This window comes from Maylandia zebra, linkage group LG9, assembly GCF_041146795.1.
Source record: "Maylandia zebra isolate NMK-2024a linkage group LG9, Mzebra_GT3a, whole genome shotgun sequence".
NCBI classification, from domain to species: Eukaryota; Metazoa; Chordata; class Actinopteri; order Cichliformes; family Cichlidae; genus Maylandia; species Maylandia zebra.
This window is the reverse complement of record NC_135175.1, coordinates 246,948-269,866: the sequence shown is the minus strand read 5'-3', so window position 1 is coordinate 269,866 and position 22,919 is coordinate 246,948. Positions and strand designations below refer to the sequence as shown.

Sequence of the window (22,919 nt, the reverse complement as noted above, 5' to 3'; positions counted from 1 at the left end):
ATTTCTCTAAGCACTGCTCCTGCCTGTCAATAGCACATGCAGCCACTGCAGAATGAGCACAGACTGAGCTGTACTGACAGTCTGAGGTGAAATGGAATGGAGACAACACAGTACCCTGTGGAGCTCTGAATTTCACATCACCAAATCACACACACAGTTTTATGGTACTACACTGACACAGCTCATCCTCAGATACTGTGCCTGTCTGTCAGGCGCTCAGTGATCCATGAAATGGTGGATGAATTTAGAGAGATGTCCTGTAGCTTCTTCTCTCTCAGTATCAGTGGCTGAATGGTGTTTAAAAAAATCAAAGAAGGCGAGCCCCCCCAAAGACTAACCTCTTTGCTGCATCCAGTCACAGATTTGGTTTGTATGCTAACTGCAGAAACTCTCTAGATGTTTTCACCTGTGGTTTTAGCTGGGTCAAGAAATACACTGTGAGGGCAACTGGTGAATACTCATTAACTTCAGATGTTCCATTCTCTGTTAAGATAATCATGTACTGCTCCACTAATGTTGAGGTCGAATCTCTGAGCTGACAGAAAGTGCTAGGTACGGTTTTACTGCACCAGCAGTTTGGCGTCATTGTCAAACTGAAAAATGAAGCCGTAACACGATGGAAAGCAAATCTTACTGTATTATTCTGTGTTTATACTTCCCCAATAACCACTGGCTCAAATGCAGCCCCAAACCATGACACAGCCTTTTTAACTGTCTCCTGACCTCCAACATACACATCCACAATTAACTGAATCAAGATGTCAAATTTGGGTTCATCACTCCATAAAACTTGTTACCACTGACTTTCATGAGGGTAATGCTCCAGTCTTCATCAACAGTAACAGGGTGGAGTGTGTACCATGGTTTAGATTCCATGGGATCTCCTAAGATCTATCAAGGAAAGCTAACATCACAGCTCTGTTGGATAAGGTCATTTTTCCTAAGAAGGCTAAAAATGCTCCCCCTACAGGTGCTGCCGACCAACTACAGCCGGGGTGTCCAAACTTTTTTCACTGAGGGCCACGTACATAAATATATAGGAGGGGCTGGGCCGCTTACTAGAAATTAGGTATATAACCTTAACTTTAGTGTATTAAAGTTAGAAAAATCACTTAAAAGTGGTCAAATGTGTTATATTGTTGAATATAATTAAAGCTGCCTTCATCACAGCTTTCCATAAATGGATCTTTATTGATTTATTCAGAAAAAGCTTTGGTAGCTCGTTCTCAGAACAGCCTTAGATTTCTTCTTAGACAGCACAGAGAAAAACAATGAAGATGGGACGGGTACATTTCAAGCCTGTTATTTAAGTTATTAGGCTCAGCAACACATCTATTAACGTTCGCTTCAAACGATTACCAACATTAACAGGCTGAACTGGACTTAATAACAGGAGTGCATCATTTTAGTAGATTATTCTGGTGAGTATCAGCTGCGCTGGGTATGTAAATCGGGCCATCCAGCTGTGGTGCTGATCACCACTCGTGCCAAAATTCAAATGTCACTTGATCGAGGAGCAGATGTGCATCAGATGAGATCAGCTGACTACGTGTGCGTGCGCTGTGCGTATAAAGAAAGTGTTACGCAAAACCAGGGTAGTGACAGAATCAATGCGCTTTATTGATATTTGAAGCATGTGTGCACGTGCATGCTTATTAACACACGGGTACTGTGGAATAGATTTTTAAAGCGCTCGTGCTCTCGTCCACTCCCTGCAAAAAAAATAGCAGCTGTGCGGCGTCTGTGGCGTCGGTGCTCTCATCACATGCGATGCAGTAAAAATCAAAAGCGCAGCTTCATCAGACAGTTGCAGTTTAATGTTGGCTGACGAGTTTTCAATGCGTCGCACGACTGGATTTCTGGACACGCTGACGTTGTTGAAGTTCTGCACTTTTTCCGGGCACATTATTTCGGTGACTTTAACGAGGCCGTGTTTTATGAGGTCTCCATCTGAAAAAGGCTCGCCATGTCTTGTGATGAGTTGGGCGACCTCATAGCGGCTATTGGAGCCTTCTCCTGGACCTTTTGAGCACAAAGAAATACTGTTGCTGACCCCACAGGAGAGCTACCCTTTGCTTTAATTTCTGCTCTGGCTCAGCACCAGTGTCGGATGCACAGGCCTGATGTTTGGTTTCATGATGACGTCGTACATTATCCTCTTTCATAACTGCCACAGTCTCAGTGCAGATCAAACAGACACACTTTGTCTTGAACTCTTTGAAGGAATCTTCACTCTCCCACCATGTCTGAAATTTTCTGCACTCACTTTCTACTTTTCGCTTCTTTGGTTCTGCCATGTTTAGTAACTTGGGGTAAATTTCTTCTGTGATTGTCCTTTTTGGTGGAGCAACTGCCTTGATCAACAGCAGCTCCCCCTGGTGTTAAAACTAAGAAGTGCAATACACTCAAGCAAAAGTTGAAGTGCGGCCATATTCTATTTAATTTATAAAATGACGGGCCAATTAAAAATGGCCCTGAACTACAGCTATACCACAGAGACCTTTTTCATATCCTAACATCTTCACAGCAGCAGATCAGGAAACAGCTGCTTGGGTTAAGAGACTGAACGATTTCTTGACAAAATTTCTTCGCCGTGCTGTAAAAGACTCACTGTCAGTTTTGTAAATGCTCGATTGCAATTTGCAGCAGATTGCTGCTAAGCCTGGCCCAACCAGTTATTAGGTTTACGGGGAATCACTTTTTCCCACAGGGCCACGTGGGTTTGGATTTTTCCCCTTTAATCATAAATGCCTTCATTTAGAAAGTGCATTTTTACTTCTGGTATCTTTGTCTAATATTTACATTTGTTTGATGATCTGAAGCATTTAAGTGTGAGCAAACACACAAAAAAAATAGGAACTTAGGAAGAGGGCAAACACTTTTTCACACCACTGTCCATCCTGGTTAAGAATTTGTCACAATGTTACTGGAGACCAAGGAGATGAGTAAGTATCTGGTTAGACACAAACACCAGGAAGCTTACTGCAGTCCTGGGGCCCGTTCTTCGTACCTCGCTTACTACATCCAAGATCAAATCATCGCGCTAACTTTGAGCTCGCTAATCCGGTTCTCCGAACACACCTGCTGTTGACGATTAGTACAGCTGGATGAAGTAATGTGAGATCACTGGGTGGCTTAACAGGAGCTACGCATCGATAGTAGAAACATTGATCGGCAACCCTCTGATTGGTCGGCGAAAATGTCGAAGGAGCACGCTCGGTATTTTTCGGCAGCAGAGCAAGAACTCTTGATTGAGAGATTTCAGGAGTTTCAGAGTTTAATTAAAACGCAAGGGAACACTGCAAAGGCTGCAAAAGCAAGGAGAGAGGGCTGGCAGGAAGTTGCTGACAAATTAAACTCGTAAGTAATTTAATAATAACAATAATAATGGATTGGATTTATATAGCGCTGTTCAAGGCACCCAAAGCGCTTTACAATGCCACTATTCAGTCACTCTCACATTCACACACTGGTGGAGGCAGCTACAGTTGTAGCCACAGCTGCCCTGGGGCAGACTGACAGAAGCCAGGCTGCCATATCGCGCCATCGGCCCCTCTGGCCAACACCAGTAGGCGGTAGGGTAAATTTATTGTATCACACTATATTATCCAATATTATATTACATTATATTATATTATGTTATATTATATTATATTATATTACATTATATTATAATATGTTATATTATAATATGTTATATTATATTATATTATATTACATTATATTATAATATGTTATAATATGTTATATTATATTATATTATATTACATTATATTATAATATGTTATATTATATTATATTATATTATATTATATTATATTATATTATATTATATTATATTATATTATATCCCCTTTCACATTAGAGCCACAACAGGACCCACTAGAACATGGGAACAAGTAAAAGTGAAATATAAGAATATTCTACAGAATGGTAATATTTATCACTTATATTGCTTTTAGTCTCTTGGAAAGAGACCCTGGAATAATCTGTTTGTTTATAACAGCAACCAAGAAAAGGGCAGAGCAAACAAAGACAGGTGGTGGTCCTGCACCCCCTCGTCAACAAGTTGGTTAAGTGAATAATACCCTCACGGGAAAATCGATATCTCTCTATGAGCACACTGTCGCGCTGAGCTAAAGGATCCTGTCTATCCCGCAATATACGCTGAATTCTGAAAACTCTCCTTATCAATCTTGCACCTTCCGCAATGGGTTGGTCGCGTATACGGACAGGACATGGCTGCGACAGGCTTCCCAAATCTACCTTCGCTTTTATAGCCGTGGTCTCTCATCTTGATTACACGAAGTAATTTACAATTACTACTCTGAAATATGAATTACATCTGTAATAATCACATACATGTAATAGAATGTTAATAGTACATTTCCCTTTTTTAGGGAATGACCTGTATGTATCTGTGTGAAATCAATAAAAGGATCAAGTGCTGCATTATCTTTAGTTACATTGATGTTATTTATTTATGGTGAAACAGTGGTGGAATATCGCTGTTGCTTTCATATAAATGAAGCGGACATACCTGAGTGGCCGCGATCTAATCCTGTTTACATAAAGTAAACCTGCTCCCGAGCAGGTTTACGCTTACGGCTCTGTTGCTATGACAGCAAGTCCCGGATGAGCTTCGGGGAACCGAACGATCCAAGATCACGCGGAATCATCAACAATCTAATCCAGCTAACTCACTTAGCGAGGTACGAAGAACGGGCCCCTGTTATTGGGTATGGATGTCAGGATTGGTGTTGGTTATGAAAAGAATCTCTTAATGAAAATGTTGAAGCTTCTGGGATCTCAGAAACATGAAAGTGTCTTAAATCAGTTTAACATAAACCAGTGGCCTTGGAAACACTTCCAGTTCTCTGAAAGTCTGTGAGTAAATCTAGGAAGAGCTAACACTTTCCTAAAGATATTATGGTCTCACGTGCTAGTTTCAAGTCATATTAAAACAATATGCAGTCAATTTGTAAATGATAGTCATTATAAGAGACGGTACTAGGTAATATTAAAGTTCTAATGTTAAGCCACACAACATTAAAGTAACAGTTACCGTTTTTAATATGAAAGAAAAAGAATCTTTAGATGCTGTACAGAAGCACAAAAATGAGGCTTAAGCTCGTGCAAATTGATCTGGTAAGCCAGAATAATAAATAAGAACAAATAAAAAAAACTCTTGTTTCTTTTCAGCACTGTGGCCAGGTGGACAAAGAGTCAGTCTGTTGAGCAGAGGATTTGTTTAAACTTAAGAACTTCATGAATTTCTTCAGAAATAACATTTTAACCATTAAAGAAACAAATCCTTACCAACTCACATAACTTCTTATTATTAGGAATACCCAGAATAGAAAAGAATAGCCCCTCACTGTCATTGTACATGGACAAAGAAATGATGGGTGCTCCGCACCAACTGTACAGGAATAAAATATAAACAGTCAGACACGAGGAATAGATAAAAACAAGGCAGAGGAACACTTTGGAGAACAAAGTGCTTGGAAGCAGTGCAAAAGGACTTGGTCTGAGTATTGAGTCCATATGTGAGTGGCCTCAGTGACGGCATTTACTCAGACCATGGCTCAGATTGGTGAGGTGAGTGGGCAGGGGTGGGGTGTGGGGGATAGTGTTTTTTTGTCTGAATGACCCAGGGGAAGAAGCTTTTAGTAAGTCTGGAGATGTGGGACCTGATTGACCTGAGGTGCTGACTGGAGGGGAGCGGGTCAAACAGGTGTTGAGCAGGGTGTGAGGGCTCACCTGTGCTGGCTTTGCTGTTCCTGAGACAGGAGGATCTGGCGATGGCCTGTCAGAAAGCAGACAATGATTTTTTTGGTGTTACTGACCCTCTATGCAGCCTTCCTGCTCTCAGTCGTGGCCCCTGAGTACCAAACACCAGGCAGGAGGCCTGAGGAGCGGTAGAAGGCCAGCTGGTCCAGGTTATTCATCCTCAGGACAGAGAGGAAGTGCAAACGCTACTGGGCCTTCTTTACCCCGGCGATGGGGTTGTGGGTCCAGGTGAGATTGGCGGGGAAGTGGGTCCCCATAAACTTGAAGGTGCAGACAGATTGGTTCTGATCTGTCTGAGCCTCCTGAAGTCCATTATGAGTTCTTTGGTTTTAAGGATGTTCAGCTTGAGGTTACTTTCTGAGTACCAGCCGGACAATTCTCTACCTCTGCCCTGGTAAATGCTGCACTATGTCTGGTATTATGGTGTTGAACGCTGTGCCATAGTCCATGAAGAGCATCCTCACGTGGCTCTTCCTGTTCTTCAGATGGTTCAGCTCTCTGTGAACGCTGATGGTGATCCTCTGTGAGCACACTGGTGAGGGTGGAGGGAGGGGGTTAGTCTCTGCTGAGACACTATCTGCTCGAAGCACAGCATGACTACAGACGTGAGGACTTTAGGTCTAAAGTCACTGTCAGTACATGCTGCTATCTTGGTTGTATAGCGTACAGCTACTTTCAGTACAATTGTTATTTATTTAGACTATTTCTCTCTAATGAATCTTTAGTTCGTCTTTTAACACCATCGTGCCTGAACTTCTCTCCTCCAAACTGTCAGTGGATCACCAGCTTCCTGACAGACAGGAAGCAGCAAGTGAGGCTGGGGGAGATCACCTCTGAAACTCGGTCCCTCATTGGTGCCCCTCAAGGATGTGTCCTCTCACCACTACTGTTCTCCCTCTACACCAGTGACTGTTTGCAGATGACACCACTGTCATTGGCCTCATTCAGGATGGTGATGAGTCTGCATACCGGCAGGAAGTTGAGTGGCTGGTACTCTGGTGCAGTCAGCACAATCTGGAGCTGAACACTCTTAAGACTGTAGAGATGACAGTGGACTTCAGGAGACATCCCTCAACTCTGCGCCCCCTCACCATATTAGACAGCCCTGTGTTGACTGTGAAGACCTTCAAGTTCCTGGGTACCACCATCTCCCAGGACCTGAAGTGGGAGACCAACATCAACTCCATCCTCAAAAAGACCCAGCAGAGGATGTACTTCCTGAGACAACTGGGGAAGTACAGTCTTCCACAGGAGCTGCTGATCCAGTTCTACACTGCGGTCATTGAGTCTGTCCTGTGCTCCTCCATCACAGTCTGGTATGGAGCAGCCACTAAACAGGACAGGAGCAGACTGCAGCGGACTGTACGGGCAGCAGAAAGGCTCATCGGCGCCCCCCTGCCCTCCATCCAGGATCTGTACCTCTCAAGAACCAGGAAACAGGCAGGGAAAATCATCGCAGACCCCTCACACCCTGCACACAGACTTTTTGATCTGCTGCCCTCTGGCAGACGGTACAGAAGCCTGCAGACCAGGACCACCCGACACAGGAACAGTTTCTTTCCCCTCGCCATCTCCCTTCTTAACAGTTGACCTGTCACACTGCTCCCACTGCCAGACTGCAACTGCACCTTATGCACATTGTGTAGTATTCATTCCACCTCATTCATTTCTGTATTTTATGTATATAAGTTTAGATTCGTTATTTATAGTTGGTTTACACAGCTTGTGTGTGTGTGTGTGTGTGTGGGAGGGGGGGGGGGTGTTGTGTTGCTTACATTGTGGACATTACATTATTATTACATTATACATTGCTGTGCTTGAGAGTCACCATCTACCGGAACCAAGTTCCTTGTATGTGTCTGTGCATATACATGGCCAATAAACGTGATTCTGATTCTGAGTCTGACCTCCCTGGTCTAACAACACAGGAGAAAACAAGGCTTCCCAAAAATATTGGGGAGCTCACTCCTACTCACTCCGCACTTCACACACACGCCGGAATAACTAAATGGCTAAGGCTGCGTTTGCTCAGTCTGGACCTGGACCTGGACGCCACGGCTCTTCCATCGTCCTTTATTGGCTATGTCCGCAGAGGCCCATCCTTCTGTCCACCAAAATTGATCACAGCACAGAAACAGCTTTAGTGAAGGTTACACATGATCTTCTCTGACAGTGGACTGCTCGTCCTGCTAGACCTCAGTTCACTGTATGATACTGTTGTATTTGGCCATGAAAATCTTAGAAATGGTGTCCTATCAGTCTATGTGTCCTCACCTTGGCCTCAGTGAGATGTGGCCAGGATGTCCTTTAATGCAAATATTAAACAAACATGCAGAACTGCTTTCTTGTATTTGTGCATCATCTCTAAAATTAGAAACGTCCTGTCTCAGAATTATGCTGAAAACCTAGTTCATGTATTTATTACTAATCACATTATCTTAAATGGTAAATGGCCTGTATTTATATAGCGCTTTACTAGTCCCTAAGGACCCCAAAGCGCTTTACATATCCAGTCATCCACCCATTCACACACTGCTGATGGCAGCTACATGTAGCCACAGCCACCCTGGGGCGCACTGACAGAGACGAGGCTGCCGGACACTGGCGCCACCGGACCCTCTGACCACCACCAGTAGGCAACGGGTGAAGTGTCTTGCCCAAGGACACAATGATCGAGACTGTCCAAGCCGGGGCTCGAACCGGCAACCTTCCGATTACAAGCCGAACGCCCAACTCTTGAGCCACGATCGCTCCCTGAAAACTCTTTAGCTGATCCAAAATGCCGCAGAGAGTACTGAAAGAGAGCAGGTTTCTCCTTTACTGCCTTCTCTTCATTGGCTTCCTGTTAAATCCAGAATTCAAAATCCTGCTCCTCACATACAAGGTCTTAAATAATCAGGCCCCATCTTATCTTAATGACCTTGTAGCACCATATCACCCTATTAGAGCACTTCGCTCTCGCTCTGCAGGTCTACTTGTTGTTCCTAGAGTATTTAAAAGTAGATTTTCAGAGCCTTCCTCTGCCTTAAAGATGAAGCTTCAAACTTTCATTTTTGCTAAAGCATATAGTTAGGGCTGGACCAGGTGACCCTGAATCCTCCCTTAGTTATGCTGCAATAGGATGATAGCATGATACACTTCATTCACACTCCTTTCTATTCGCACTCGTCATGTGTCGATCACTGTCCTGTGCTTGCTCACAGCAGGTCTTCTGATGGTTGGGGTTTTCTCTGTATTAGTGTGGGGTCTATAGCTTGTTGTATAAAGTGTCTTGAGCCAACTGTTGTCATACAGTTGAAGTGACCTTAACTGAATTTAATGTAGGTTTAATTTCAAAAGATAAGTAGTGAAATTTACATTCATTTCACTACATGTCCGTTCCTCCCCGAGAGAGAAAATAAGCACGTGTTTCAAATCAGTCCCAGTGTAGGATAGAACGAGTCCAAAAGGACAAGATGATCTCCTCTCAGCTTGACTGTGTTCATCAGAGAAAGCTCAAGCATTGGCTGCCTCCAGTGTAGCCCTCCTTCACCATCTGTCCAATCAGAGGCAAACGCAGCCATGCAGAGCTGCCAGTATAAAGCTGCACTCAGAAACAGAGCAGAGCCCTCTGCATTAGCCTGCTACCCTCTCTCAGGTAGGTCCATTCACACACACACACAAAGTTTACCTTTGTTAGAGTGCAGAGTCACACCACAGTATCGACTTCGTCTTCTAACATGGAAATGACGCTGTTTGTTGATGTGGACGTCGTGATGCTGCGGGGGGGTTAAACTGCCCTTGAGGAGAGATGCTTTTGTTCTTTATGTTGTTGATAGAAATCTTATTCTCAGTTTTCACTTCAGTGCTGACATTAACTGTAAAATTCTACAGATTTCATTTAGCCTTGTAATGGAGTGTGCTTGGAGATATGCTCACTCACTCACAGTTGTTCTTATGGAGTGTATTGTGGTCTAGGTATAGGAAGGAGCCCAGTGTGTGTGTGAGGTTGGATGAGTGGCTGTGTTTTAAATTCATTTGTATGAATTCAAATTCAAAGATTTTTTCTTATTCTGCAGAAAGTGACACAGTAACATCAATGATTGGGAACATGTTGTGTTGCCTCATTTTTATAATGGTGAAAGAACTCTGAATAGAAATCATGCAGCTCATTTGTGTTTTCCTTAAGATGGATATAGGAATGAACTTCGTATGCAGAAACACGATACACAGTGCTGTGAAAAAGCATTTTGCTGATTTGTCACACTTAACGCACTTTCTGATCATCAAACTAATTTTAATATCTTAGATACAAAATGCAGTTTTTCAGTTAACAGAGAAAAAGGCTTAAAAGGGGAAAATGAATTCAGCCTTAATAAATGGTTCAGTGGGCAAAGAACAGCCTGTTTCATGAGATGACATCTGAATCAAACTGAAGTCATTTTGTTCATTTGAGCCCTTCAGAGGTGGAGCTGCTGGGTGTTTCAGACCATCGTCCTGCTCCATAACACAAGTGTGCTTAACCTTCAGGACATGAACTGTTGGAATGAGACTCACAGGTTTCTCACATGTCCATCATTTTCTTTAGATCGCGATGCTTTTTGATCTTTTGTTCCACTTCACTTTGTCAGACAGGTTCTATGCAAGTGAGTCCACAGGTCTGCTAATAATCATGTCTGGGTGTAGATCCTGCCAGGCATGATGAAGGAAATCATTATTTAAAACTGAAATATGTAAGTGTGAGAAATTTGCAAATAACTAAGAAGTCATGAAAAGGGCAAATGTGTTTTCACAGCATGTATGTAATCATGTCTGTTGTGGCTGCCACCAACGTGCTGAATGCTTATTATTAACATCACGCGTGTTCGTCGCATCTCTGCCTGCCCTTACCCCATGTTGTCATGGCAGATGGCTGTGGAGAGATTTGTTACCATAAGTCACACGTGAAGAAGAAAAAAACATAATCGGAGCAAATATTTTCATTTCATGAGTGCAACTGCTTGTAACTTCAAAAACCCACGCATACAAGTCATATGCAGCGTGTCTGCTCTGTGCACTTAGAGAGGAGTCAGGTTTGACTGCACAGATGTCCCATTCATCTGTACAGTATTACACAGCCTTCATGATTTTAAAAACAAAACGAGGATCAGGTACATCTAGCTATTGTAAACTCTGGTCAAAATACAGACATGTCGTCTGCAGTAAACACAGTACTGAGCATGAGAAACCTGCCCCCGAGTTCAACGGTTTTTAAGATGTTTTTCGGTATTAAAGTGAAGCCGGTGATAGATCAGGACATCCACACGTGCACAACACAAATAACAACGTCGTCAAACTTTACCTTCAAAACATCAACAAATCATCAAAAAGACACAAAGTTACTGATAAGTAGCACAGATCACTCTTTCACAATGGCAGATATTTCATAGAGAACTCTAATGTTATGTAGCATTAATATAACACAGTCTAACTAATAAACTGTGGTGTGATTTACCCACAGTGAAATAGCTCCAGCTGTGGTTTACAGTTTAATGCCTCAACAAGTATATTTTAACACATAACATCTGTACTTCTACTTCAGTAAAAGTGTCTTTTTACAGAATGTACATATACTATTACAACTTTTATATAGGATTCGGGATAGCTGATCATCAGTATTTGATCAAAGTGTTTTCTGGCTCTTTATGGAAACAATTATTACTAATAAGCACAGATCAAAGCACTGACACAAACAGCTCTGTAATGATGGTCCTGTTAGTCTCTTTATGAACACTGTTAAGATTTTAAATGAACAAATACACAAACTTATCAAACTCAAATTAAAATAACTGTAAGCAATATTTGAGCAGTGACAACAGACAGCAGATAGATGGTTTCCCTGTTGACTGTGGGTGAAAGGCAGGACACCAGAGTGACGGATCCACAGACACGCTGAAGTTAATCTGCCGTGTAGTTGCACACAGATAACCACAACACATAAAAACCTAACACAAGTAGCACGCAGTGGCTACAAGCATTGCATGTAATTTGTTCTAATATCCTTCAGATTTACACATGATGACAGCAGAAACCTGTTTAATCAGACAAATGAGCTCCTCATCAAAGAGAGCCGGTCACACCGTCCTCTCCTGTTTCCAGATGAAACACTGGAGCCTGAACCCACAGACAGCTGAGCTCTGGAGCCAGATGTTTAGTACTCACTGGCAACATGAGCACGGCCTGTATCTGATCACATTTTTAAAAGTTCAGTTTACTTTGTTAACTAAGAAACTAAGAATCTGTTTTCTTGCAACTGACTTGCCAAGCTGTCCTTTGATTTAATGCAGTAACTGTCCATCAAAGTGACCAGTTCCTCATTCTTTTGAGCTCGGCCTCCACACATTGAACATGAAGATTAAACTTCAGCAGCACACGCAGATCAAAAGATCAAAGTCAGCCACAATCATCCCAGTGCCGAAGAAGTCTCCCATCTCCAGCCTGAACGATTACCGCCCTGTGGCCCTCACACCGGTAATCATGAAATGCTTTGAGAGACTAGTCCTTCAGAACATCAAGGATTACCTCCCCCCAGAATTCGACCCCCACCAGTTTGCATACCGTGCAAACAGATCCACAGAAGACGCCATCGCCACAGCCCTCCACGCTGTGCTGAGTCACCTAGAGCAGCGGCAAAGCTACGTCCAACTGCTCTTTGTGGACTACAGCTCAGCCTTTAATACAATCAACCTGGACATCCTCATCACCAAACTGGTCACTCTTGGCCTCCCTCCTCTCACATGTGCCTGGATAAAGGATTTCCTCACAAACCGACCCCAGACTGTAAGACTCCGCCCCCATCTCTCCTCCACTCGCACACTGAGCACCAGCTCCCCACAGGGCTGTGTGCTGAGCCCCCTCCTGTATTCTCTCTACACCCACGACTGCAGTTCGACCCACAACAACAATCTCATCATCAAGTTTGCCGATGACACCACGGTAGTCGGACTCATCTCGAAGGGAGACGAGGCAGAGTACAGAGAGGAAGTTCTGAAGCAGGCAGCCTGGTGTTCAGAGAACAGCCTGGCACTGAACACTAAGAAAACCAAAGAGCTCATTGTTGACTTCAGGAGACACAGCACTGACTTGGCCCCCTCTACATCAACGGGGAGTGTGTGGAGAGGGTCCACACCATCCGGTTCCTTGGTGTCCTCATCTCTGCTGACATCTCCTGGACAGACAACATCTCAGCGGTCATCAAGAAGGCCCAACAGCGGCTGCACTTCATGAGAGTCCTCAGCTGAACTCCAACCTGCTGCTGACCTTCTACCGCTCGTCCATTGAGAGCCTGCTAACCTACTGCATCACGGTATGGTACGGCAGCTGCACCAAGGCGGATAGAGCGAGGCTTCAGAGTGTGGTCAAGACAGCACAAAAGATCATCGGCTGCCCTCTCCCCTCCCTGATGGACTTTTATGCCTCAGCAGAGCAGCAAACATTATCAAGGACAGCTCCCACCCTGGCTTCAACATGTTCAGCCTGCTTCCCTCAGACTCAAAAACAGTTTCTTCCCCAAAGCCATAACCACCCTGAACTCACACATGCACAGATAACACAGCCCCCCACTTCCCACTTCCTCTATGGACCACCACTGTGCAATACCAATTCTATGTGCAATAACTATATACATAACACTATTTATTACATATTACTTACGTCTTGTATATTGTACATTTTATGTATATATGTTTTTCCCTATGTTAATATTGTCCATATGTACATAGCGCTGCAGAACTGTGCCCCCCAGCATGTTTACACTGAGTAGGAGATACTCTGTATCTCATTGTACAACTGTATAGTGACAATAAAGGCATTCTATTCTATTCTAGACACCTGCCTGCTTCTTGTTGTCACACGTAAAAGTGTGGAGCATCAGTCCACAGCTGGCCAGCCTTTCCTGATTCTGCTGTTCACTCACCAGTGTTTTTTTCTAAAGGTTCATCTGATGTGAATCCTATTGTGATTTATAAAAAAAAATAAAATGGCCAAATATTAAAAGCCTGAAAGAAATCCGTTGCTGTGATATAAGCTGAACACCACTGCTGAAAGACTTCGAGGTCTTTCTTTTCTTCCACATTTAAACCAATCACAGGTGAGCCCTTTGTGAACGTGCATTTGTCAAACCCCACAATTATAAATGTGACATTTAAAGAAGAACAAAATGTTTGAGACGTTGCTCAAGAAGTGTGGAAATAAATGGTTTTCTGATAAGTAGACAATCATTTAAGATGATAATTCAAAAAGCTCTTTTGTCTTTGTTTGGTTTTAGACATTTTAGCATTTCCTTGTATTGAATCTAAATCCAGTAGTTGATCCTGCAATTGAATCCACGCCAAAGCACCTTAATGTAACTGATTTGGCGCTATATAAATTAAACTGAATTCATTGGTCTTCCTTCTCTCACCCCAACCAATCACAGCAGATGGCCCCGCCCCTCCAGAGCCTGGTTCTGCCGGAGGTTTCTTCCTGTTAAAAGGGAGTTTTTCCTTCCCACTGTCGCCAAAGTGCTGCTCATAGGGGGTCATATGATTGCTGGATTTTTCTCTGTATGTATTATTGTAGTGTCTACCTTACAATATAAAGCACCTTGAGGTGACTGTTGTTGTGATTTGGTGCTGTATAAATAAAATTGAATTGAATTGAATTTGAATTTATATTATAAATAATACACAAAAAAACAGAAAACCCCAACAATTAAATGACTCCCTATGAGCAAGCACTTTGGCGACAGTGAGAAAGAAAAACCCCCATTTTATCAGGAAGAAACCTCCGGAGCCATGACGGGGATGAGAGGAGGACAAAGCCACTGCTTTATAGAGGTCCCATATATAGACAGTGTTCTGTATACAGAGGAGGACAGTTTGCTGATAAAATTTAAATCAGCAAAACAATGAATGAAGGAATGACTTTTCCAGAATCATCCAACCACCAGCGGCAGTGAACTCTGTTCTGGCCCAACATCATACTTCCTGTTAAAAGGGGGTTTTCTTTCCCACTGTCGCCAAGGTGGTGTATGGTAGCTGTGTTGGTTTTTCCCAACGATTACAATCTTTCTATAGATGCAACACATATATGGTGCTGATGAAATTCATCTGAGAGAACGTGAAAAAGAACAACACAGCTGGATTCCAAACATTTTTGTTCTTCCTTTTAAAAAAGGAAAAGGAAATTTGGAGATTTCACAAAATCTATCCAACACTAATCCGTGACTATTGTTGAATGTATTGTTTATACTAACATGAAGAATCTGATACCCATCTGTATCAACTGAATATAAAAAAATACACAAAGCTGTGCATCCAGTGGTCAGATAATCAGATAGTTATTTGTCTTGTATTCTCTGAGTGCTTCCAACACATGTAGAGTGTTACAGCTACTAATGAAGAACTAATTACTGCTTAAGTGACAGTCAGACTGAACAGTATATCCTTGCCTTTTCTTTAAACACAAAGCTCATTGCTACAGCCAGGGATAGAATAAAAGTGATGCCCTTCAACTGCTTTTTAGTTTTAGCTTCCCTGTTTTCCACCACAGTCTAGGTTCTGTCACTAGTTACCTAACATTAGCAGTAACCATCCACAGACATTGTGCATTGTCTTAGATCCGGCTTGTGTTAAATCTATGACAGGTTTTAGTGTAGGGCCCCATGATGTAAATTAGACTTAATACATGTCGTGTTTCATGTCCACTTTGAGTACAGCACTGCTTCCAGTCACATTTAACAGGCTGCTGATGAGTTGTTGCGGGGGAGGTGGAAGTGGAGGAGGTGACAGCTGAGCATTGCAGTATAAGTGCCAGGCCTTTCAGTGGTTACCATGGCACCAAGTCTGTCGCATTCTTGTGTCGTTACAGGAGAGAGTGTGTGTGTGTGTGTGTGTGCGTGCGTGCGTGCGTGCGTGTGCGTGCGTGCGTGTGTGTGCGTGCATGTGCGTGCGTGTGCGTGCGTGTGTGTGTGCGTGCGTGTGTGTGTGTGTGTGTGTGTCTGTGAGTGTGAAACCTTCCACTGGCAGTCTTTGCCACTGTCACTATCCAACTGCAGATGAAACCAGATAGAAAACAATTTGATTCATGGTCCAGGAAGGTAGGATGAGACTGAAACACAAAGACGGGGTCTTCTACAAACACTGAGCTCAGCTTTGAGGACCTGAATATAACAAAGTGACCAAAGTACAGTTAAATATTACTCCTTGTTGGTCCTAATTAAAAGTAGGATCGGGAGGAATTTTAGCCACATGTAAACAAGCATCGCTAACAGAACCTAAAACCTATAAAGGGCTGTGGTCCCAAACCATACCCCACCTCGAAAGGTTAAACCTTACAACAGCGGTCCCCAACCTTTTTTGCACCACGGACCGGTTTATGCCCGACAATATTTTCATGGACCGGCCTTTAAGGTGTCATGGATAAATACAACAAAATAAAACCAGTACCAGTACCGAAAAAAAGAAGATTTATTCATAACACACGGGAAAAGACCCAGGAAAACATAGTTAACGATAAAAACGATAACAAAATAACGCTGAAAACCGATAAAAACCTTGAAAACCAGACATTTCACACCTGAGCCTCAACTCTCGCGGCCCGGTACCAAACGACTCATGGACCGGTACCGGTCCGAGGCCCGGGGGTTGGGGACCGCTGCCTTACAACACACTAAGACTACACGGTAAATTTATACAGTTAAAGAAGGAAAAGACCGGCCATAAAGTCCATGAGTTTTATTGTTGAAGTTTCTAAGACCTGTAGGATTCCCCAGGTGTTGGCCACCATGTGAAACATCCATTAAAATATTGCTTCACTCTGGAAAGTTATGGCCTGGGTTTCAGTATCTTCCAGGAAGATGCAGCTGATGATATTTTTTGCACTTTTTGCTCTTTGAAAAGCCATTTTTGTCTCCTGCAAGATGGAAAGGAACTCAATTTGTTTTTTCTGCTTGATTCATTATTTTCTATGTCTATATACAGATGCTGCCTACCTCGTTTGTAAGAAGTAGCTGACTGAGTTATTCTTGCCTCCTTATCAGCTCAAAGCAGTCTGGACATCCTCCTCTGACTCCTGACATCAACAGGGGGAACTGCTGCTCACTGAGTATTTTCTCATTTCAGACCATTCCCATGGTTGTACATCAACCTGAATTACTCACAGCAGCTCATGTGCATCAACAATCATCTTTCTTTATGTTGAGGCTTGGTTTGAACTTCAGTGAGCTGTCTCAACTGTAGCTACGTGCCTACACACTTTGACTTGCTGCTGTTTTAAGACTGTATATATTTTCTTCATCTGTTGTCTCATGCATATAGTTCCACATGTATGATTTGCTTCTGTCAGTGCTATCAGTTTTGTTTCAACAAATCGTTCACGTTTCATTTTTCTGTCTGAACACTTTTTCTCTAGCTTATGTCTACATTTTTACAGAACTATTTCCAATGTCAGCAAGGCTTTGATAATAAAACGAAACATTTTGATAACAAAGTCTTCATACTGTGCTGAAAGTGTTTGAATTCCTATTCATGTTTAGACAAATGTCAAATAAGGTTTAATTGTTTTCATGGCTTTTGCACAAGCAAGTCTGTGTTATGAAAATGCCATAACTTGATAAGAAGTGCATGAAGAGCAGTGAAGATGACATCCCTGCTGGGAGAACTGTAATAACATCAGGAACTTAATGGTACTATGGACGACAACACTTAAGACGAACTCTGAGGCAATCACACAAGTTACCATCACATGTGGAATATACCAATGTGATGCACTGTTCCCCACTGTTGATCTGCACAAGCCTCAGTCCTCTAAGCCAGCAGTCCCCAACACCCGGGCCATAGGCCGTGAGAGTTGAGGCTCGGGTGTGAAATTTATGGTTTTCAGGGTTTTTATGGTTAACTGGGTTTCCCTGGGTCTTTTCCCGTGTTGTAGTTGTGTCTTATATTGAAAGAAATGTTTACGCGTTACCATAACGACCAGAGAGCATTAAGGGGGAAAGAGGAGGATGTTATTGTTGGCGCATTTCAGGAGGCCGCTGCTAATAAAGTTACACAGTTACACAGTGAATTCGTGTTTATTTACAAAATACCACAGTTTTTGCCTTAATCGTATCATTTTATTTTGTTGAATTTATCTGCGACATCTTAAAGGCTGGTCCATGAAAATATTGTCTGAGATTAAAGTGGTCACAAGGTTGGGGACCGCTGCTCTAAGCCAGCCCACCACTGAGAGTGGATATAGATTCAGGAGTGGAGTAAAATCTGCAACCTCTAGAAAAATGTACCGAGACAGTCTTGTTAAAAATCTGCTGCTATCTAGCAGGACGATGAAGACAAAATGAGGGTGGATGCTTCTGCAGTTGCCTCACGGTACAAAGAAAACAGAGAAAACCCAACAAAACATGAGCCCCTTTGAGCAAGCACTTCGCTGACAGTGGGAAGAAAAAACTCCTTTTCAACAGGAAGAAGCCTCTGGCAGAACCAGGCTTAGGATGTGCTGCAACAGGAGAAAGACACCCTGTGGAAGAGAGCCAGAGATTAATGATAACTAATGACTAAATACAGAGTGCCGTATAAACACAATGGGAGTTAACAAGGTGAGGGCCCTAACAGCGGCCATAGTAGTTTTGTTGGTTATCAGAATATTATTTATTATTCTCTAAGGCAGCGGTCCCCAACCCCCGGGCCTCGGACCAGTACCGGTCCGTGAGTCGTTTGGTACCGGGCCGCGAGAGTTGAGGCTCAGGTGTGAAATGTCTGGTTTTCAAGGTTGTTATCGGTTTTCAGCGTTATTTTGTTATCGTTTTTATCGTTAATTCTGTTTTCCTGGGTCTTTATGCTATCCTTCAGTGGCAAAGCTAAGAAGCCACTGTTGTGGCTGATAGTTTGAATGTTAATGTATGTAGGAAGTAGCATCCTGGCATTTGTAATGGCAGTACTCACTTTTTCTATTTGTTTAACAAACATATTTACAGACAGACGTGTGCACACAGACACACAAACACACAGGGAGAGTCTTTTGTATTGTGTACATTTCTGTCACTACTTCTTGTCTTTATTATTTGGTTACTTGTGTAACTAAACAGCATATATAGGGCTTATGGTCTGAACAGGCTACATTTTCCTATGACATTATTTATCAAAAACGCTGCAAACAAGACTTGATTTTTTTGACAGATAAAGCTGCAACACAAGATTTCAGACACATTTCCTGATGTAGCAGCAATCAGCCCCTACAAAGCTTACTTAAAGTGTGTGGTGGTACCCAGACCCAGTCCTTACATAAGGGTAGACACAATAGACAAAAAATACTCTCTAATTTAGCTGTTTTTTATACGCTGCCTTTCTTTCTGCACTCAATGACAGAGGAAACAGAGAAATTAACACACACCCACACACACCTCTATATGTGTGTGTGTGTGTGTTTAAAACATACAAACAGCAATTCTCCGTTCTAAAAAACAAATCTTTCCTTCTCTTATTCTCTTTTCTCTCAGAAGGCTACCTCAGTGGATAGAGAGGCAGATGGAAAGGAGCTGAAGAAAGGTTGCAGCACAGCTGAGGATCACAACTCCATGTCCATCACCATGGAAACAGCAGAACAATCAGCGTTGGAGATGGATTGTGAAGTGGATGTTGGCATGGCTGATTCACCTAAGCAACAGGATTTTATTGCAGATGATGAGCTTGTTTGTTCAGCGACACCGCCATTAGTCCCAGAGTCTCCGTTGGAAAAGGTAACGCTCGACACTTTATTAACTGACATGCCACGCAGCAGAGACGCAAATGACAAGCTTGACTGCTCTGACCCCAACGTCTGCACTGAAACGGCTTGTCAGAATCAAAAAGAAGCTTTGGTTTTGGAGCCGGCCTGTGAAGAGCTCAGCAGGAATGAATCAGTCACCTCATCTGTGTCCGACCCACTCTCCAGTGTAGACAGTGTGTGTGAGAATGACCCCCAACATAAGAGGAGGAAAACACCAGAACTAGATCCTGCGCAAGAACAGACCCCTGAGCTAGAACAAGATGCTGTACCAGTACAAAGCCCAGAGCCTTGTGAAGATCCTGAGGAACTAAGTCTTGAACTAGAGCAATACCCTGAACTAGAGCAATACCCTGAACCGGAGGAATACCCTGAGCCAGAGCCGTTCCCAGAATCAACGCAATTCCCTGAACCAGCGCTAGACCCTGAGCTAGAGCCGTTCCCAGAATCAACGCAATACCCTGAACCAGAGGAATACCCTGAACCAGTGCTAGACCCTGAGCCAGAGCCGTTCCCAGAATCAACGCAATTCCCTGAACCAGTGCTAGACCCTGAGCCAGAGCCGTTCCCAGAATCAACGCAATACCCTGAACCAGTGCTAGACCCTGTGCTAGATCAGTATCCTGAGCCAGAGCCTGGGGCTGTTGACAATTATCTGCATTCTGAACAAGATGGCTATCTAAATCTGGAAATATATAAAGACCCAGAGGCCCAAGAACTCATATTTGAACCATCCGTCACAGAGGAGTCTATGTTAGCACAGTGCATTAGAGAAGAAGCTATGTCAGACGTCTCCACCGAATCCTGCCATGAACCTGGTCCTGATGAAATGGAAGAATGCCTGAGAGTTGAGATTGCAGCAGCATCTTCAGATAGTGAGACGGATGAAAAATGGAGAACAATATTCTCCTCTTCTATTAATAAAGAAGATGATGATTCATACTTGGATAGTCTTCAGTTGAGTGCCCAGGAGCTCTTTGTACAAAAAGCTGAGATGACAGGTGCTGAAGACCAAGACAGCAACGCTTTTCATGAAGTGTGTTTTGAGGTCCCGCAAGTGGAAGACGTTCTGGAACAGCCCGAGGTTAACGTTCCTTTTCCCAGCCCTTCACAAGAGGTTAAATATAACCCGTTAGGCCTTCAAGGCTTGTCTAAAATATCTGAAGATGAGAGTGAGAATGGTAAAGATGCCAATTATAACCACATCACTCACCAACCGCACATCAGTGTAGATGCAGTCAAGAAGCTACCTAAAGACTTCTGTGTGATACAGGAAACCAAGAGTGAGAATGTTAGTACAGAGCACGTGGACTTCCAGCTGGCTCGTAAACAGTGGCGGGAAATGGAGGAACAAACCAAAAACAAGGTAGTCTTACCTACAACCAAGCAGCTGAGCTTCCACGGCAGCCACAGCTTCATGTACACTCCAGTACGCAACATTGACCGACCTCACAAGAAAGCACATGATCTGGAAAACTTAGATCTGGTTGGGGAGTATCCTCACACCCAATTCAGCCCCTGCTCAGAGGATTCTGGTTTGGATGATTCCAGTTACAGGTCCCCTTATGATGATCCAGAAGCAGTTGAAAGGGATATTCGCATATCACTGGAGAGGGAAGAAAATTTCAAAAGGGAGAGGGGCCTTTCCAGGATGGGCAAATCTACTGATTGTGTACCATCAAGAAGTATCCCTAGATCAATAAGCACTCCACTGACGCCGTCATTCATCATCACCTCCTCACCTACCAAGGAACCATTCAAACATGAAATGTCAGCGAACAATGTAATTATTCTGGACCCTAGCAATGATTTTACCTCTAGTCCCAGGCATGTTAAAGACAACATGAAAGCTCAGTCTAGTGAGTGGCACTCCAAAGAGACCAGCTCCAGTGTCATCATCCTGGAGACGTCCAATTTGATTATTCGCAGTGCCTCTGAGTTCTCTCTCAGTAAAGCATGTGAGCAGCCCCAGGAAAAAATGTTCCTGAACAACCCATTTTTCAAACTACGTTCGAGAAGCACAATATCCTTGGTGGATGAAGAGATCAAGATGGTAAAGCAGAGGGAGGATGAGCTGAAGAAGGAGAGGGAAAATCTGTATGCCAAAGACAGGTTCTGCGCAGAAAGAGTATTGTCAAATCGCATGGAAACGTTGACCTTTAATAACTCAGGTATGCTAGCATGATATTCACCATGTTTTTCCCTCCATTTGCCTATGTTAATGCTAATTATCAATTGTGGTGTGTCGTATTAGTTGATGTTCCTGTGAAGTGCAAGTCGTCTCCATCTTCACCAATGAAAACCACCCACAGGATGGATCGTGCTGCTCTATCGTGTGATCACAGAGTGAGTTCTTGATGAAACATCTTTGAATTTCTTTGTCATCAACCAAAACATGCAATTTCATGCTTTGCATTTCATATTTATACTGTCATTATGAAACCTGAGACTTGATAAATAAGCTCAAACATAATGTGCTCATTGTCTCATTTATAGTGTAAATAAGATATGAGGTGATTGTTTGTGTGTTTTCATAAATACAAATTTTTTCATGGTTAATTCCGGCATTTACTAGTAATTTGTGTGACCTCATCTAACGTAAGGACTATTTTTGCCTTATAAACATTTATAAATAAATGTAATGTCTCTGGCCTGTGTCCAGACATGTTGACACCGCTGCAAGTGATGTCGCACAGAAGGAGCAGCAAGTTCAATCTGTGTCTCTGGGAATAAAGGGGGTTGGTATCCTAGGGAGATCTCAACAGAAGACAAAACTGTGCAGATGAGGTGTGAGACATGTGTACATACTCCACCCAGACAAGATATGATGACCAAGTTGATGGATTGTTGGAAGTGAAGCAGTGAAGCGTAGCCTCCAGCTCCTGATCCAACCCTTCTGTTTGGCTGTTGGTCTGGGGATGATATCTGGAACTGAGACTGACCCGGGCTCTGTCATGTTCAGTTTCTTCAGAAGGAATTACAGGAGAAATATATGTAATTTAAAAAGATTTAATTTGCTTCAGCAGTTGGAATTACAAGTTGGACTGGACCTCCATGTGAACACAGCCACCTGTCTTCACACAAAGGACGGCCCTGGATCGGGCCGTATCGTTTTTATAACTCAACAATAACACACTATTATTATAACTGTCTTCTTCCCCGAACCATCCTGATGTCTCCATTTGGCCTTCTCCTCACTCACGACTAGGGATGGGTATTGATAAGATTTTCACGATTCCGATTCCATTTTCGATTCTGTTTAACGATTCGATTCTTTATCGATTCTCTTATTGATTCTTTTTAAAAAAGGAGAACACTAAGGTCGATTAGCTTAGAACTTTGTTTTATATCTTCTCTTTGAACAAGAT

At 43.0% G+C, this 22,919-nt stretch overlaps 1 protein-coding gene across 7 annotated transcripts in view; it reads left to right on the top strand.

Moving 5' to 3' along the window:
- palmdb (palmdelphin b) overlaps positions 1-22,919 on the top strand; it is an 82,256-nt gene that overhangs the window by 50,700 nt on the left and 8,637 nt on the right. For 4 of the 7 annotated variants that reach the window (XM_004572067.6, XM_076888767.1, XM_076888769.1 and 1 more), the window contains 2 exons: positions 19,286-21,722; positions 21,806-21,897. In XM_004572067.6, the coding sequence (XP_004572124.1) occupies positions 19,286-21,722; positions 21,806-21,897 (2,529 nt within the window). Of the gene's footprint in view, positions 1-9,335; positions 9,431-19,285; positions 21,723-21,805; positions 21,898-22,919 lie in introns of those variants that run through there. The other 3 variants (XM_076888771.1, XM_076888772.1, XM_076888768.1) reach the window with 3 other exon arrangements.